Source organism: Silurus aristotelis, assembly GCF_946808225.1.
Source record: "Silurus aristotelis genome assembly, chromosome: 4".
NCBI classification, from domain to species: Eukaryota; Metazoa; Chordata; class Actinopteri; order Siluriformes; family Siluridae; genus Silurus; species Silurus aristotelis.
The window spans coordinates 2,463,069-2,481,738 of record NC_139577.1 but is presented as its reverse complement, the minus strand read 5'-3'; the positions used below and the strand labels follow the sequence as shown (position 1 = coordinate 2,481,738).

The 18,670-nt window shown below is 36.9% G+C and overlaps 3 protein-coding genes and 1 long non-coding RNA gene across 6 annotated transcripts; 2 read left to right on the top strand and 2 right to left on the bottom strand.

Annotated features, from left to right (window-relative positions):
* The first annotated feature begins 1,125 nt into the window (after positions 1-1,125).
* Positions 1,126-5,537, top strand: LOC310725532 (cystatin-like). 2 transcript variants are annotated; one of them, XM_083540550.1, is made up of 3 exons: positions 1,126-1,430; positions 4,171-4,272; positions 4,376-5,537. In XM_083540550.1, exons 1-3 carry the CDS (start codon positions 1,197-1,199, stop codon positions 4,448-4,450), a joined length of 411 nt encoding a protein of 136 aa, XP_083396676.1. In that variant the 5' UTR covers positions 1,126-1,196; the 3' UTR covers positions 4,451-5,537. The 2 variants fall into 2 exon arrangements, 1 of the variants encoding a protein (XP_083396676.1); XR_014533390.1 differs by lacking the exon at positions 1,126-1,430 and adding an exon at positions 3,638-3,696.
* On the bottom strand, positions 2,648-4,194 carry LOC310725552. Its single transcript, XR_014533415.1, has 2 exons — positions 4,097-4,194; positions 2,648-2,847 (listed from the first exon to the last, which is right to left on the bottom strand). It is a non-coding gene; the product is annotated as an uncharacterized lncRNA (long non-coding RNA).
* Positions 5,538-6,411: 874 nt separating the features above from the next.
* On the top strand, positions 6,412-8,138 carry LOC310725121 (cystatin-like). Its single transcript, XM_083539761.1, has 3 exons — positions 6,412-6,736; positions 7,497-7,607; positions 7,739-8,138. Exons 1-3 carry the CDS (start codon positions 6,536-6,538, stop codon positions 7,814-7,816), a joined length of 390 nt encoding a protein of 129 aa, XP_083395887.1. The 5' UTR covers positions 6,412-6,535; the 3' UTR covers positions 7,817-8,138.
* Positions 8,139-13,143: 5,005 nt separating this feature from the next.
* On the bottom strand, positions 13,144-18,424 carry LOC310725511 (glycine N-acyltransferase-like protein). Of its 2 annotated transcripts, XM_083540525.1 has the most exons (6): positions 18,291-18,424; positions 17,513-17,589; positions 16,769-16,879; positions 16,573-16,681; positions 14,124-14,247; positions 13,144-13,874 (listed from the first exon to the last, which is right to left on the bottom strand). In XM_083540525.1, exons 2-6 carry the CDS (start codon positions 17,585-17,587, stop codon positions 13,457-13,459), a joined length of 837 nt encoding a protein of 278 aa, XP_083396651.1. In that variant the 5' UTR covers positions 17,588-17,589; positions 18,291-18,424; the 3' UTR covers positions 13,144-13,456. The 2 variants fall into 2 exon arrangements, with proteins under 2 accessions (XP_083396651.1, XP_083396650.1); XM_083540524.1 differs by lacking the exon at positions 18,291-18,424 and having other exon boundaries at positions 17,513-17,758.
* Between the last annotated feature and the right edge of the window lie 246 nt (positions 18,425-18,670).

Sequence of the window (18,670 nt, the reverse complement as noted above, 5' to 3'; positions counted from 1 at the left end):
TATTTTCTGGTAGCATAGCCTAAAGTAGTCAGCTAGTCTGTTGCTGTTTGTTAGTTAGGTTAAGCTTTATGTGTTGGAAGCTGGAAAAATGGACAATATAAAACATAAGAGTGAGTTTGACATGGGCCAAATTGTGATTTCTAAATTACTGGGTCAGAGCATCTCCAAAGCTGCAGCTGTTTCCGTTCTGCAGTGGTCAGTATGTATCAAAAGTAGTCCTAGGAAGGAACAGTGGTGATCTGGCGGCAGGTTTATGGCTGGCCGTTGGTCATTAATGCACATGTGGAGCCTAGGCTGGTCCGATCTAACAGACGAGCTCCTGTAACTCAAATTGCTGAAAAAGTGACTGTTGTTAATGAAATGGGGGACCAAAACAATATTAGGCATGTGGCTATAATGTTATGCCTGATCGATGTATTATGATGTATTATTTTCGTCAAGTGGCTTTTATTGTCATTTCTACCATACACAGTGGTACACGGTACACAGTAAAAACGAGACAACGTTCCTCCAGAACCCTGGTGCTACACTAACAACACAACACAAGCTACGTAAAGTGCATCGAGTGCAACCTAGTGCAAAAAGTACAGACGAAAAACAGGACAGACAGACAGTACAAACAGACAACACAAGACAAAACATAACCCAAGATAGCTCCGACCAGTAAACCTACTGTATAGTTTGATTATACAGTACTGTGGGAGGAGAACTGTAAAAAAAACTATAACTGGGAGTAAATATAAACAGACACGGTGCAGTGCAAAAAACAGCGTAATGTGTCAAGTATAAATAATAATAAATAAATTATGGTGGAATGAGATGAGTAATGAGTGTGTGTTAAGTTCAGGATGTGTTTGTGTGTGTGTGTGTGTGTGTGAGTTTCATTTCAGTTCTGTGTGTTGAGGAGCCTGATGGCTTTGGGGAAAATACTTGCACAGTTCTCCCTTCACATCCAGTTTTGCTAAAGAACTGGTGCATTTCAGCTTAAGATAAAATAATTAAGCAAAAAATCGTGCATTTTCCTTAAATATGGATTTCCCCCAACCCCCCCAAAATTAACGCTTTTATTGTGCACAAACAGGATCCTAGGGAAACTGTGACGCAATGAGACACGCCCCTATTCCACTTTGTTTAGCAATAAGGCCCTCCCAGTTGTCTGGAAGGTTTCAGTTTTCTCAATTAGAACTCGCATTTTCATGCTTGAGGATTTAGATCGAGGTCCACTCATCATGATTGTGAAGGTTGTGGTTCTGCTGTTGGCACTCTGCTTGGCCATGGCAAAAGATAATCTTGTCGGAGCCCCGACAAATTCTAACATGAACGACCCTCAAGTCCAGGAAGCCCTGAGTTTCGCTGTCGCTCAGTATAACGAAGACAGTGGCAGCTTGTACACCAGCCAAGTTCTTCATGTGATCAAGGTCCAGACACAGGTAGGACATTTAATTGTGAATATACAGAAGGGTTATCCACCCTGACAATGACACAAATGTTCCTTTTCTGGTCCGCGCGTGCGTTTGTTTGTGTATGATGCATGTCTTAATATCCCCAATGGGAACCAACATCCCACTAGGATGGAGGACCGAAGTATACCTGAAAACACAAACCCGATTCCAAAAAAAAGTTGGGACACTGTACAAATTATGAATAAAAACAGAATGCAGTAATATGGAAGTTTCAAATGTCGAAATTTTATTCAGAATACAACATAGATGACACATCAAATGTTTAAAATGAGAAAATGTATCATTTTAAGGGAAAAATAAGTTGATTTACAATTTTGTGATATTAACACAGCTCAAAAAAGTTGCGACAAGGCCATGTTTAACACTGTGTGGGGACTGAGGAGACAAGTTGCTCAAGTTTAGGAATAGGAATGTTGTCCCATTCTTGTCTAATACAGGCTTCTAGGTGCTCAACTGTCTCAGGTCTTCTTTGTCGCATCTTCCTCTTTATGATGCGGCAAATGTTTTCTATGAGTGAAAGATGTGGACTGCAGGCTGGCCATTTCAGTACCTGGATCCTTCTTCTACGCAGCCATGATGTTGTAATTGATGCAGTATGTGGTCTGGCATTGTCATGTTGAAAAATGCAGGGTCTTCCCTAAAAGAGACAGCGTCTGGATGGGAGCATATGTTGTTCTAGAACTTGGATATACCTTTCAACATTGATGGTGCCTTTCCAGATGTGTAAGCTGCCCATGCCACACACACTAATGCAACCCCATACCATCAGAGATGCAGGCTTCTCAACTGAGCACTGATAACAACTTGGGTTGTCCTTATCCTCTTTAGTCCGGATGACATCCCAGTTTTCCACTTTGCCACAGTCCATTTTAAATGAGCCTTGGCCCAGAGAAAACGCCTGCGCTTCTGGATCATGTTTAGATATGGGTTCTTTTTTGACCTATAGAGTTTTAGCCGGCAACGGTGAATGGCACGGTGTCTCGTCCCAACTTTTTTGGAATGTGTAGCTCTCATGAAATCCAAAATGAGCCAATATTTGGCATGCCATTTCAAAATGTCTCACTTTCAACATTTGATATGTTATCTATATTCTATTGTGAATAAATGAGAAGTTTATGAGATTTGTAAATTATTGCATTCCTTTTTTTATTCACATTTTGTTCAGTGTCCCAACTTTTTAGGAATCGGTTTGTATTTTTAGAGCAACTAACACACCTACACACATTAAACCTAAAGTACAAAAATTCAAGAGACAATAAATACAGCCACATGTCCCAAAAGAACTAAAAGACACACACACACAGACACACACACACACACACGCAAACACATTTTAATAAAATGTCTTTTATATGCATTGGGAGTGTAAGAATTCCAGACACACCTGATTTATTAACTAATTTAATATGTATTAAATCAACTAATATCTACAACTAATCACTACTCTGACATTAGAAAAGATCATTTCTATCGAAATATTTAAATAGGGGTTAATTATTCAACTGTAGCATATAAATAATTATATTAATTGTAATCAATGGCTTTAATCAATGCATTTTTTAGGGTGTTTGCATTCCAACACCGTAGGTAGAGGGCAGGTGCCACCCACTGTATTTTCTAGTAGCATAGCCAAGAGTAGTCAGCTAGTCTGTTGCTGTTTGTTAGTTAGGTTAAGCTTCCGAAATACAGCCTAGAGTAGACCTTTTTCTTATGTTCATTTCTTCGGCACTGTCCATGTTCTTTTGCCGGTGTGAGTCTAATCTTTTTGACTCTGTGGAATAACTTCTGGAATCTGTTTGTTACCTTACTGCACTTGACTATTAAAGCAATAACTAATCTAAACTCTGGTCCTGCTTTTTATCCAAACAACCCACAACAACTAAATGGTTATTGTTCCCACACTCCTCTAGGCCTATCCAAGGTGGAAATGTAACAAGAACCAACTACATTCCAACTTTATAAACTTTTCATCTCTGTAAAGCTGCATTGGGACAATGTCCATTGTTAAAAGTGCTCTACAAATAAAGCTGAATTGAATCGAATGGAACAAATAAATCAGAACAAAACTAATTGTAAGGGAAAAAATGATTTATGTCAAATGCATCATATGAGTATGTGGTCAGCATTATACAGGATGTTGTACCTAGAATATGCTCTACCTACACTCTACCTACAAGACAGTGGCAGCTTGTACACCAGCCAAGTTCTTCATGTGATCAAGGTCCAGACACAGGTAGGACATTTAATTGTGAATATACAGAAGGGTTATCCACCCTGACAATGACACAAATGTTCCTTTTCTGGTGTGTGTGTGTGTGTGTGTGTGTGTGTGTGTGTGTGTGTGTGTGTGTGTGTGTGTGTGTGTGTGTGTGTGTGTGTGAGACGCATGTCTTAATATCCCCAATGGGAACCAACATCCCACTAGGATGGAGGACCGAAGTATTCCTGAAAATATTTTCAGAGCTACTAACACACCTACACACATTAAACCTAAAGTACAAAAAAAATCAAAGACATTAAAATCAGCCACATGTCCCAACAAGACTGAAAGACACACACATACACACACAAAACGCACCTTTTCATACAAATGTCTTTTATATGCATTGGGTGTGTAATAGTTCCAGACACACCTGATTTAATAAAATCTCATGAATTTTAATGAGGGTGCATTGAATATTTCAGATGTATGTGTGAAATCTTTCAGGTTGTTTCTGGTGTGAAGTATATCTTCACTGTGAGGATGGCAACAACATCCTGTTTAAAAGGAGCACCTACACATAAGTGTGCCATTTTTGTGAAACCAGTGGTTGGTTACACAAAACTCTTGGATTCTTATCTTTCATTACTGCTGTTAATAATTTTTTGTCTTCGCATTCTAACGTTTCTCTGTTTTTGTCCCTTCCCTCAAGCCTCGTGTATGCACACTGGCAGTGTGGAGTCAGCCTTGGCTCAACAGCATGGTGCTGGTGGAGAACACCTGCTAAAAAACTCCAAATGCAAAAATAATCACTAATTTAATATGTATTAAATCAACTAATATCTACAACTAATCACTACTCTGACATTAGAAAAGATCATTTCTATCGAAATATTTAAATTGGGGTTAATTATTCAAATAAAGCATATAATTAATTATATTAATTGTAATAAAAGGCTTTAATCAATGCATTCCTTTGTTTAATTGCATTTTATTGAATACCCAGTTGCTGTGATGGAAAACAAGATGCTCCAATTGGGTTAACAGTTTATTCTGCTTGAAAACTTCTAGCCATTTAACTGCATACAGCAAATATGTTGGGAATAAGCCTATTGAAGTTTAGACTTAACATCTGATGTGACTTCTAGATAGTGTGAAAATATGAAGCAATAGTGCTTAATCTTTAAAAGGGGCAAGTACAAAGTGTTCTTAGGAGATCCTTGAAAAATCCCAACTGTACAATGTCTTGAGTAATGCAACAAACACTCATTATAGTGCATCTTGTTTTCAAAAATTATAAAAAAAAAAAAACAAAAAAAAATGCCATCCTGTTCCTGCTTAATTATTTTATCAACTGATTATGTGGTGCCTGCACAATGCTTAAAATCACACAGCTGCAAGTCAAGAGCTTCCAAGAATGAATACATAACACATCAGTATGAAAACAACATGTGATCTCTGTGACTTTGATTGTGGAATAATTGTTGGTACCAGATGGGCTAGTTCAGGTATTCTAAACTCTGTAGGCCCTCTGGGATTTCCAGACACAATAGTCTAGATTTTATATAAACGTTACGAAAAATGAAAAACTGCAACTGAATTGAGTTCTGCAAAGTGTATTAAATTGTGAATAAGAGGTGACAAGTCAACGGAAAATGAGTTGCTAGATAGAATATAGTACTCATATAATCATTCTTGCGCTGGCAAGACATCCGATCCAGCTCATCGTTGAAGCAAAAACCTGTCCGAGCAACATTCATAACATAATTTGTATGGTAACAATAATATTATAACTTTATGATAATAGTTTCCTGTAAAGTCATAGGTAAATTAAAGGAGTGAGAAATGGGGATGTGATTTCTAAGGGCTGTGAATAGACTAGGGGCTGAGGGAAATCCACAAAAGAAAAACTAACAACCGTTTGCCTGTTGCAACACGTTACCTTCACAAAGCATGGATTCAGTTGATGATTGTGAACTGCGGAATGTTGTTTACTGGCTGCAGCTAGAATACACTCTTGTAGGCACTAAAACATGAGCTTGAGAACTGGTAAAGTTGTAAAAAGAGAACTGGGAAAGTGATACAGAACAACTGGGACATTGTGAGCTGTGAGTAAAGTGAATACAGAGATCTGAGGAGTTACCTTTCAGTGTGATGCTGAAATGCGAGGTGATCTCAATGAATAAATAGTACACAGTGTGGCTCAGGATTTGATATAGACATTGGGAAAAATATTATATATATATATATATATATATATATATATATATATATATATATATAACATTTTTATCCTCATATTTTATACTTTATAGTTATACTTTAGAATTTCACACTTCACAATATATATTATTTATTAAATTTTTTATATTTTATTTCTATTCCATCTACATGGACAGTTATATAAAGCATTGCAGTACATGTCGTGCACTGTATGAATGTGTGTGACAAATAAAATTTTATTTGATTTGATATAAAGTATATATAAACCTAACCTACCATTACTAGTAAGTAATAGCTAACTTACTATTTATCAGTTACTTAGTACTTACAATTTAATTGTTTGTATTGTTTTCAACTTTTTTATATATAATTATATATATATATATATATATATATATATATATATATATATATATATATATATATATATAAAATGTGTGTGTGTGTGTGTGTGTATATATATATAGAGAGAGAGAGAGAGAGAGAGAGAGAGAGAGTCACGTGTCTGAGACACGTGACTGATGAAGCCCCGCCCACCATACATCACGAGGTATCTGTTTATATAACTGTGTTTTCCTCTCCGTCTCTCGGATTGTTGTTCAGCGCTGTGACGGTGTTGCAAGTCTGAGTCATAGAAAGGAGTGAGAAAATGTTTCTGAAGGTTCTAGCTACACTTCTGGCGGTCTTACTGGCTCTAACGAGTGCAGGTTTACTCGGAGGATGGAGGGATGCGGACGCGAACAGAAAAGACGTCCAGGACGCGCTGCAGTTTGCAGTCGCTCAACATAACAAAGCGAGCAACGACATGTTTGTCAGCCAGGTGTCCAGAGTGTTCAAGGTTCAGACCCAGGTAGGACATCCAAACCATCCAAACCGTGCTTACATCATAACAGTACACAGAGAGCACTTTCTGTCGAAAATATGGTGCTGAGATGGTTCCGATGGCCTGCTATTGCAGACTGTGTGGCCTGCATTATTATTATTATTATTATTATTATTATTATTAATATGACTATAATTACTATTATTGTGGTCATCTATCTATCTATCTATCTATCTATCTATCTATCTATCTATCTATCTATCTATCTATCTAGATTTGTGTATTTCTATAATATATAGTCATCAACCAAGTGTAAAATAACATCTGCACCAGATGTTTTGACAGTTATTACTTGTTATTACAGATACAGTTATAAATATGTTATTACAATTACTTGGCAGCAAAAGAACACAGTTTACACACCATACAGTATCAAATAAAATATGAGCGAAAAGAGAGAGAGGGGGGGGGGGATGAGAGAGAGAGAGAGAGAGAGAGAGAGAGAGAGAGAGAGCGCTATAATGCATAACAGGTTCACACTGTATATCTTTTTATTTAGTGTATAACTGAATGGTTTCCTACTTAACTGGATGGATTGAAGCTGCACCATAGTGACAATTCAAGCTTCAGTCTAACGCGTAGAAAATGACCAGTTAACGTTGAGGAGGCTTTGAAACTTCCACAACAAACATGCAATCATCATGCAGAGCTTTACCACATGACGCATGACTTCTTTTCCCCCCACCCACTGACACATGATTAATTACACCTATTTCATCTGCTGCAGGTCGTCTCTGGTATAAACTATAGGTTCACTGTTGAGATGGTTAGGACATCCTGCAGGAAAGCTGATGTTAAGGAGGTGTGTACCGCCCATCCAGACAAATCAATTGCAATGGTAAGTTAGTATTATTATAATTACACATCATATACCATATGCACACCCTCACCTTTCTTCATGTTGATGACTGTTTAAATTAATGATGGTTATGTGAGCTTACTTTTATGCCTTTGTGTCTCCCCCTAAAGCCCCATGAGTGCCAAATAAAGGTGTATAATCAGGCCTGGACAAGTACCATCAAAGTTACGCAGAACACCTGCCAGTAGAAATAAAATTGCACAGCCAGGATTTGGATGGCCTTCTCAGAAACTGCAATCAATTTCCTGAAAAATAAATACACTTGCATAAACATTATTCATCAAGTTATTAGTCTGCATGCATTAATGTGTCTTGATACAATTACAATTATAATTAGAACGCTTTGACTTAGCAATAATTTTCAAATATATGCACTGTATATTTGTATACTTTGTTATAGGAAAAACGCATATTTGTTCAGAGACAGCAACATAATGCAAACTGTTTTCTGCATCATTTAAAGCTCTGCATGAAAATATTGTTTACAAATAAAATTGAGTAAATAACTGATTTGATGCCACGTGCTGTTTTGTTCTGACACTTGAGACTATACGTGCTGTATCTCACTCATGTTAGTTCATAGTGTGTTAACTAAAGTAAAAACAAAATTAACAAAATAAAAATTAACTTACATTATTTAAATTTTGAACATTGTTTTAAAAGGTTATAGTAAATATGTAAACGAACAAACAAACAATAAACAATACTTCTAATGCATTCATTAGCTTCAGTGTTACAAATGCAATCCTACACACGTCTTTACACGTCTTCACAAAGGCCAGAGCATTGAAATGACATTTATATTTATTTTTGTAATACAGTTCAGCAGAGGAGGGAAGTAATGAAGTACAAATACTTCGTTACTGTACTTAAGTAGATTTTTCTGGTATCAGTACTTTACTTTAACTTTTTACTTTTACTCATTACATTTTTACACCAATATCTGTACTTTTGACTTCTTACATTTTCAAAACACACATTTCAGCCGAACAACCGATTTCCTGTCACTGCACCAGTTCACCAGTTCAATCCACTGGTGTATAAAGTCCTGACTCTCACTCACCACAGAAGGCAGTAAGAAGTTTGGGGTTAATATGGATGAGACAGAGGGAGTCAGTGATTTAAACATGACTGAGAACAGACACATTCCTGATCATCATCATCTTTTCTCTGCTTGTGTTCTATATGTGGATCTTCAGCCTGGACACATTCATTAGGTAACAACATTTTTAATTATTTTTGCATTAATATATATATTTGGCTGTCAACATTGAAATTATTTTAAACGGCAGGGAATTTTTTCCTCCAGATAAAAATATTTTTAATCAGTAAACGTTTGTTTTATTTCTGAGTCTCAAATAATCAAACACCAAATCCGCCATGTTTTACACAATTTACACTCTGGGTGGCGTTTTGTGGGTTTTTCCCTCATAATGGCGACACAAACTTAAATTACTGTCTTTATTGATCGCACAGATAAACACAATACATCATTTAAATCTGTAAAATGTCTATAATTTTATATATAAAAGCTTCCTGACTTGACTTGAAGAGGTGCAGTTTCTCCAGTATCACCTCATTAACTGTCCGTGTGGAAACATAGCAAAGGCTCTAAATGATGTCCACACGTCTCTGCACTGATACAGCCTTTATATTTAATCACTGTACATATGCTTACATACATATCACATGCTGTACATATGATACATGTTTAACACCTCCAAGCTGCCAGTTTTGGGCACCTGAGCAAGCACTTAACTCACTACTGCTCATTTAGTAAATGAGATCATTACAAGTCGCTCGGGATAAAAACTTCCTGTTGGACGTGGCTATATCTCGCTATCTTTGTCTCTCAATTTTCTCTATCTAATTGTCTCTGTGTCTCTTTTAGTAAATGTCTCTGTCTCACTGTATATGTCTCTCTCTTGCTGTCTCTCTATTTGTTTCTCACTCTTTCTAAAGCCGTGTCTGTGTCTCTTTGTCTTTGTCTCTGTCTTTCCTGCTTATTTACATGTCTAACAAAGGTTTGAGTTTTGAAGTAATGCCATTAATGATCTATGATGAAAGACTTTCCTGGTTCGATTCCTACCTCTAGTTTCATATTGAACATTATAAGAAGTTTTTAAAAACAGAACAATAAAAGGTCATTAAAATTGGTTGCTGGTAAATCATGGTATATCAGTGGTGCAGGTGTTGGAGATGTGGTTCTTGTACCTGAGTCACTTCTCATAGACTTCGAGTAACTAAGAGAATGAACAGGAAGGAGAAGGTTTGATCTCTACCACCATGATCTAAGAGAAAACGGTGGACTCTTAACTAAAGAAAAACCAAGAGTCCAATAAGCAAAGCCTTGTTTGTCACCCCTCTGGTAGTGTAGTGGTTAGTAATGCAGCCTCTGCTATCTGACTCACCTGGTTCAATTCCTACCCCCTAGCTATCCTTTAAATTGTTTAAAAAGTTTTATAAAAGAACCAAAAAAAGGTCCTAAAAATCAGCTCCTTGCAGGAGATCCTGTGGCTCAATTGGAAGAGCTTTACCTCTGGGTTGAGAGGTTGCTGGTTCAAACCCCGGCCAGGACTCAAAGTTAAGAGTGTGAAAGGTTCCGGTGACTGTAGTGATGAAGGTGTCAGAAATGGCTGCATGGAAGGTCAGATGTGGACAGTTTCAGAGGGCGTATCCTAAAGCAGGGGGGCAATATTCAGGCGTGTGCCCCCCTGGCATCTGAGAAGCTGAAAACAGGGAGTTATGAAGCAAAAACATCCAAAAAAGTATGAACATAGGCTCCAAGGGAAAAAAAAAAAAATTTATTTAACCTTTTTCTCCTCCCCCTAAATGCAAAACTATTACTCTCAATTTCTGAGGCTGTAACCCAGCAGGTCTGTACAGCTTTTGCTCACAGTCACCCACTCAATTGCTCACCACACACTAATTTGCACACAACTTACCCAGAGCAGGGACAAGCCAGATTTGAACCAGCAACCTCTAAGCTCAGAGGCAAGGCTTTTACCACAAAGCCATCAAGTCCCACAACTCACCTTCTTTTTTTGGGGGGTTTATCCTTCGTTTCATGCTTCAAAGCAAGAAATTCAGACGAGAAAGAAACACAGAAAGCAGGATTCAAACCCTGAACCCCACCAACAGCAAAATACCAGTCTTAACCCGCTGAACCATCTGTGCCGATTATTAGAGCAGGTCTATCTTTTCTTTCAAACCATCAACACAAGAGAATAATGCTAAAGCCAGACAAGCAGGGACAACGCAGGATTTGATCCATGATTCACACCATTAGCGAGGCACCAGCATTAACCCACTGAACCATCTGGAAGGACAAGCTGGGAAGCTTGATTAGAGCAGGTTTATCATTCTTTTCAAACCATCAACACAAGAATTTAACGCTAAAGAAAGATGTAGGAAGCGAATACAGATGTAAGTAGCACAAGTTGAACCCACATTGTAAATAGCAGAAAAATAGCAAGATTCAAACCATGATCCCCACCACCAACGAGATACCAACCTTAACCCACTGAACCATTGGTGAGGACAAACTAGTAAGCTTGTTTAGAGCAGGTCTATCTTTCTTTTTAACCCATTAAAAACAAAAATATATCGCTAAAGAAAGATGTAGGAAGCGAATCCTGATCGTGACTGGCAGGCAGAAAGCAGGATTCGAACCCTGAACCCCACCAAAAGCACAACACCTGATTTAACCAACTGAACCATCAGGAAGGACAGGCATGGAAGGTTGTTTAGAGCAGGTCTATCTTTCTTTTTAACCTATCAAAACAAGAATATGAAGATGTAGGAATCAGGAATTTAACCTCCCTTATGACTAGCAGACAGAAAGCCAGGTTTGAACCCTGACCACCAACATTAGCAAAGTACCAGCCTTAACCCACTAAAAAAACATGATGGAAAGCTTGATTAGAGCAGGTCTATCATTCTTTTCAAACCATCAACACAAGAATTTAACGCTAAAGAAAAATTTAGGAATAGAAGCCTGATCGTGACTGGCAGACAGAAAGCAGGATTCGAACCATGATCCCCACCACTAGCAAGATACCAACCTTAACCCATTGAACCATTGGTGAAGACAGACTAGGAAGCTTCTTTAGAGCAGGTCTATCTTTCTTTTTAACCCATTAAAAACAAAAATATATCGCTAAAGAAAGATGTAGGAAGTGAATCCTGATCGTGACTGGCAGGCAGAAAGCAGGATTCGAACCCTGAACCCCACCAAAAGCAAGAAACCTGATTTAACCCACTGAACCATCAGGGAAGACAGGCCCGAAAGGTTGTTTAGAGCAGGTCTATCTACCTTTAAACCATCAACACAAGAATATAAAGCTAAAGAAAGATTTAGGAAGCAGGAACATAACCTACATCGCAACTAGCAGGATTCAAACCCTGACCCTCACCATCAGGGATGCACCAGCCTTAACCCACTGAACCATGGAAGAGATCAGACTGGGAAGCATGTTTAGATGAGGCACAAGCCTCAAACCACTGAGCGACCGCTGCTGAAAAGCATGTGTGCTTTTTGGAGGGTTCATACTTTGTTTCATGCCAGCGCAGTAAGAAAGAAGGCATGTAGGACTGGCTTTAAAACCTTATCACCAGCGTGGACTATATTAAGGACCATGTTCAGGCACATCCATCCATCCATCCATCCATCCATCCATCCATCTATCTATCTATCTATCTATCTATCTATCTATCTATCTATCTATCTATCTATCTATCTATCTATCTATCTATCTATCTATCTATCTATCTATCTATCTATCTATTTATTTATTTATGATGTGAGGTCCAGTTAACAGCTAAAGCAGGTAGAAGTAATAACTACTTTTTACTTAAGTACATGTCAGAGCCAAAACTTCTTTACTTTCACTTAAGTAAAAAAGTTTAATCAGTACTTCAACTTTTACCCGAGTATTTTAAAACATGAGTATCTGTACTTCTACTTAAGTGAAGGATGTGTGTACTTTTGCCACCTCTGCAGCTCAGTACTATTGTTTAATTAATCGGTTATCGGCAAATACGATGCAACATAGCTATCATTATCAGCCATAGAACTGCTGAGCGAATTTGTCATATAAATGAATGCGTATATATATAGTCTATAGATACAGTCACGTGATGCTTTCTGACTGCAGATACACAAATGATATGCCTCATTCAGCCGGTAAAGTCACTGACTGATGTTGGTGAGGTGAGGAAGCCTTGGGTGCAGTCAGTGTTCACATTCACTCATATTCAATAGGCTTGAGTTCCAGCAGGGGATCTTTCACTTCAACCCTGTACTGCATATCTTCAAGGAGCTGCCTTTGTGCACAGGTGAAATGGCATCCAAAAAATGTCTTATGCAATTGTGTATCTCCAACTTTGTGAAAACATTTATGGGAAAGAATCACATATGGTTGCAAAAGCCTCAATATTTTATTGGAAGCTTTGTTAGATTGTACATCAAAATCATATCAATGTATGCATTGTTTCTGTATATGTCAAATGTCAGTGTTATTTGATGCTCTTTAATGGTTTTTTTAAGGATCGCTGTCAGTTACATTTGTAGCAATACATTATATTAATATCATATCATTTAACAGATAATCTGTATATACTAAATCATGGTGACCATCACATTTCTACCTTGGTATCGCAAGCCTACGTAAATCATACTTTTTAGTAAATGATCAAACCGAAGCCGATGGATGGGAGAAGTACTGAACTCTAAAACTCAAACATTTGACCCTTTTTCTGCTATTTATTTGCCATTTTCTATTATTAAACAAATTGCAGCAACTTTGACAGGTATTTCATATACATTCTTACATACTTGGACTATTACAAATATAATTACATTCAATCCATGTAGCCCTGTAAGACGGATCTGCAGTAAACCCCAAACTGGTAAAGAGCCTGTAGGATGCCTGGTTCTCCTCCTCAACAAAGCAGTAGACTGGGTAGTCCTCTGAATGCAGTTTCTTTGCCAGGACACTAACTAGGGCTTTAGCGTAGCCTTTTCGTCTGTGCTCTGCCACAGTGTACAGCATTCCCATTGCACAGGAGGCATAGGTCAATATCCATGACACCGGACGACCCTCTGAGTCCAGCACACAACAAGAAGGGAAATTCACGATCATGTCTCTGATGAACTGTTCACTGAATTCATCCATCCCAAACTTCCACGTGTTGTTCACCAGAGCGACATGAGTCTCGTTGAGTGATGACACTCGTACAGGTAAACTATAAAGAGTTAAGGAGAGTTGTTTCAATGCAAAGCAAACATTGTTTTTTTTACTTTTCATTTTTCTTTATTTATTGTAGTAAAAATTATGTTTAGAAAGAAAACATTACTATACTAAAAACATTACTGAAAGAAATTGATGAATCTTATCATATTTACAAAAGCCACAAGAAACAGATTTCAATTTGAGGTTAACCTGCAGGATAAAATACTGACAAGTTTAAGGATTGAAAAGTCAGATCTGTTACCTTTCACTTAAAAGCTTCGATGGATCTTCTAGTGTCATCATGTAGCACACATGATTTTTCACATCCTGCACCCCTCTGCTCAAAGCTACACTTTTTATCATTTCCTTATGGTTCAGGTCAACACCTAAAAAAAAAAAAAAATGTTGGTGTTTATTGGAGTGATTCATCAAACTGGATATGCACAGACAAAAAAACCTGATGTTATGTGTCAGGGTCTGGACGTTTTTGTATTGTTTGTTTTTGTGTCACTGAGGCCTTATCCCCTAATCCCATCCCCTACCCCCTAACTGTTTAATGTCTCCCACCTGCTCCTTGTTAGTGTTGTGTTTTTAAGTTACCCTTTTTACCTTGGTCGTTGTTTTCTCTGTATTTTTTTTATTTTATTTTATTTTTTTCTCGTCTTTATATTTTTCTTGGTATATTCGGTATTCTATTGATCTTGGTAATTGTCTGTCTTTATATTTGTATTTAAATCTGGATCTGTGTGGGTTTGTTTGTTGTTCTGTTTGGTGAGGGTCTTGCTATTTATGGTTGTTTGATTTCTTTGAGTCTCCTGTTTTCCCTAGTCTCCTAGCTTCTACTGTCTTCCCGACTCTTGTCTTCTTGAGGCTCCTGGTATCTCCCTGGCTTCTCCTGTCCCCCCCCCCCCCCCCGAGTCTGCTGTCTTTCCGAGTCTCCTGGCTTTTCCTGTTCTCCTGAGTTTTCCCAAGCCTTCAGTCTCTGAGTTTCCTGGTACCTCCTGGTACCTCCTATCTTCCCGAGTTTCCCTGTTTGTGTGCGTTTCTTTGTTCTGTTTTGACATCACTTAAATTTTAATTAGTCTTGTTTTATTATTTTGTATTGATTAAACCAACTCTGCCTGTGTTCAATTTTTGGTTCTCTTTTCTCAACCTTGTTTGTTGGAGACTTTATCATTAAAATAAATCGTGCTGTTGCAGACTGCTGGAGTGGACCGTTTTTCGAACCTGCCAGTTTGGTATGTCACAATCAGAGGTGGCAAAAGTACACAAAAGAACTTAAGTAGAAGTACAGATACTCCTGTTTTAAAATACTCGGGTAAAAGTTGAAGTACTGGTTAAACTTATTTACTCAATTGAAAGTAAAGAAGTCTTGGCTCAGACATGTACTTAAGTAAAAAGTTGTTTGTGTCGCCATTATGAGGGGAAAACCCACAAAACGCCACCTAGAGGGTTAATTGTGTAAAACATGGTGGATTTTCTGTTTGATTTGAGACTTGGCGCATAAATAAAACAAAAGTTTACTGATTAAAAATATTTTTATCTGGAGTTTAAAAATTTATTTTACATCTAAGTAAAGAAAGGACGTCGTAGATAAATGTATTTTTTCCCGAAGGTTTTAATTTCGCCTCTTTTATATTTAGAAATGTATTTATGTATTTACATTTTTTTATAAAAATGGTAAAAACAGAAATGCTGAATTGATAGCGTGTTAATAACATTTAGTGCCGTTTACAATAATTTTAATTTTGACAGCCAAATATATATATATATATATATATATATATATATATATATATATATATATATATATATATATATATATATTAATACAAAACAAATTAAAAATGTTACCGAATAAATGTATCCAGGCGGAACATCCACATATAGAACACACGCAGAGAAAAGATGATGATGATCATGAATGTGTCTGTTCTCAGTCATGTTCTCATCACTGACTCCCTCTGTCTCATCCACATTAACCCCAAACTTCTTACTGCCTTCTGCCTGCTGATTCTTATCTTCGTAAACTAGTCTACATCTGTGGTGAGTGAGGGTCAGGACTTTATACACCAGTGGATTGAAAAAGACGCACAGTAACAGGAAATCTGTTGTTCGGCTGAAATCAGCGCGCAGTGAAAATAAAAAAAAAACATTTCACCAAATCAGTGGATTAAAACTAAAGTAACGAGCTGGTTTTAAAAATGTAAGAAGTAAAAAGTACAGATATTTGTGTAAAAATGTAATGAGTAAAAGTAAAAAGTTGTCTAAAAAATAAATAGTGGAGTAAAGTACTGATACCAGAAAAATCTACTTAAGTACACTAACGAAGTATTTGTACTTCATTACTTCCCTCCTCTGGTCACAATTGACTTGCACAGTCCATTTCTCCAGATCACAAATGCTACTTTAGATTGGTCTTCGTTAGTTATTAGTGTCAGAAGGGCCTGACTGCTATCTCCTTGGTTTTTAACACACAATAGTGTCTGAAGTTCAGGGAAGATGATAAAAAAAAAAAAAACATCAAATGAGCAGCAGTTTTTGCATGTAAAAAAGGCGTAGTAATGAGTATTGAGAGCGGAAGAACATGATGATACCCTGATGTTACACACCATCACGGGTGATTATCTGATGCTCAGAGACCCACATACTCTCATAACTATCATTTACTATTTCAATGCAAGAAGAACAAAAAAGCAACACATTTATACTTAAACAGAGGTACTGCTTCCAGTCAAAGACATCCGTCTCGATCAGTACGCTCCATAGAGATGAGTCATCCTTGCTAAAAATGCATAGGTCTCTGAAAAGGTCTGATTTCTGTGTGTAGAAAACAGGTCAATGTGATAAAATCATTTGGTAAAACCGCCTTATTTAAAACTATACTAAATATATCTTGTGTTATACCTTTTCCCGTCGTGGTCTGGTGAGTAGCACATTAAAATTTGGCCATTGGTCCACCAGAACATCTATAGGGTCAGCTTGAACTCGATTCATTAAAAAAACATATCCATATGCCTAGAGAAAAAAAGCAATCGTCTGATGATATACTCAATTTGTTCCAGCTGTTGTTCAGTTTTCGCTAATGGAAATAAACAACCCCTGCATTAAAATGTGCTATTATTTTACATCCAGGTTAAATTAAAGTTGCTTTTATTCACTTCAGGAGGTATCGCACCACTTCTCTCTTCATGTAACAGACAAAAACTCAATATCTCAGAGATTTATAATAATAGAAGTAAAATTACTTTCCAAAGGATTGGATGGTCTCATAGTTTCTGGCATATTTATAAATGTCCATCGACTTGATTTTTCTTACAGTTACAGTGATCTATGAATCCTGTGCTTAAAAACACTGTCCCATAATCTTGAATGATCAGTTGTTTTATAGTTCATTTACAGTACAGTTTTAGTTAATGAGTAACAAAAGTCAATATAGATTAGTTACTGGTCCAACTGAACGTTTAGATTGAATTACCCAGTACATTTAACATATACATACATCAGCATTATACATACATGTGTGTGTGTGTGTGTGTGTGTGTGTGTGTGTGTGTGTGTGTGTGTGTGTGTGTGTGTGTGTGTGTGTGTGTGATATTGATCATGCCAAAAAAAACATATAGAACAATTTCAAAACAAGTCACAACAGACCTGCTGTGCCTTGGGAAAGTAATGTCTAAGCGATTCCTCAGCTCTCTTCAGCTCCTCCTTGTTAAGCAGCTTCATGGCTTTCAAAAGAAGAGAAAACAAACAAAACAAATTTTGATAAATACAGAATACAGATTAAATACAGGTGCACTCAATCTTCTGTATGTGTGCTTGTAAGATTCCATGCTATTTTATTGGAGCAAACCATTCAAGCTCAATGGGTGGTTCCTAAGTCCTGCCCACAATGCTTTTTTAAACACTGGCACAGGTTTTTTTTTTTTTTAAGGCGCATCTATTGCCATTTTGGCACTGTGCCAAGCCTTCACAATTTTACATAAATAGTTAATAAATAGTTAATAAAAACTATATGAATTCTATGAACTATATACATTGTATATACAATCATTGTAAATATAATGCATGAAATAAAAAACCTACAAACTAAAATGTATTTTTTTTTTTTTTTTATCAAACACACAAAATTTAAACATTTAAAAAAAATGCAATAAACTTGTGTATTCTATGAAATAACTGGCAGGTTGAAATATCGCTTGAGCCGTTTGAATATTATCTCTCAATAAAGCTTTCTAATGGTAAATCTGTTGCACTTCAGTTGTAAGGTTCGACAGATTCTGCAGTTTCATCATGTGTCAAATGTGATCTTTGCTCTTGCCATCCCATCACCTCGCTTAATGTAACTTACTGTAGCATCTAATTTCAACACAGTATGTTATATATTAGGCCAAAATAAGTTACATATTGAAGTGAGCTTCTAAAATACCTGCTGCCGTTTTGGTCTGATGAGTAGCACAGTGAAATTTGACCACTGCACCACCAGGACATCTGTGGGGTCTTCATCTATCCTATTAATCGAAACCTTCAATGCTTGTTCACTGCATACCAGGAACACCCAACAAAACCAGTCATTTTGGAAATGTTTTGCAAAGAGTGATAAAGAAGGAGTAGGGAAAAGTAAAAAAAAGTTTTAATATAAATATATAATAAATATAATAGAGTTTACTTAAACAAGGGCCTTTGTAGGCCTTGTATATAGACTTGTATAGACTTGTGACCCACAAATATGTTTCCTATGCATTGAACCTGAGCATTTTATTTTTTTATGGAAAAAAGACACGTTGACAAATAACCATTTATACTAAA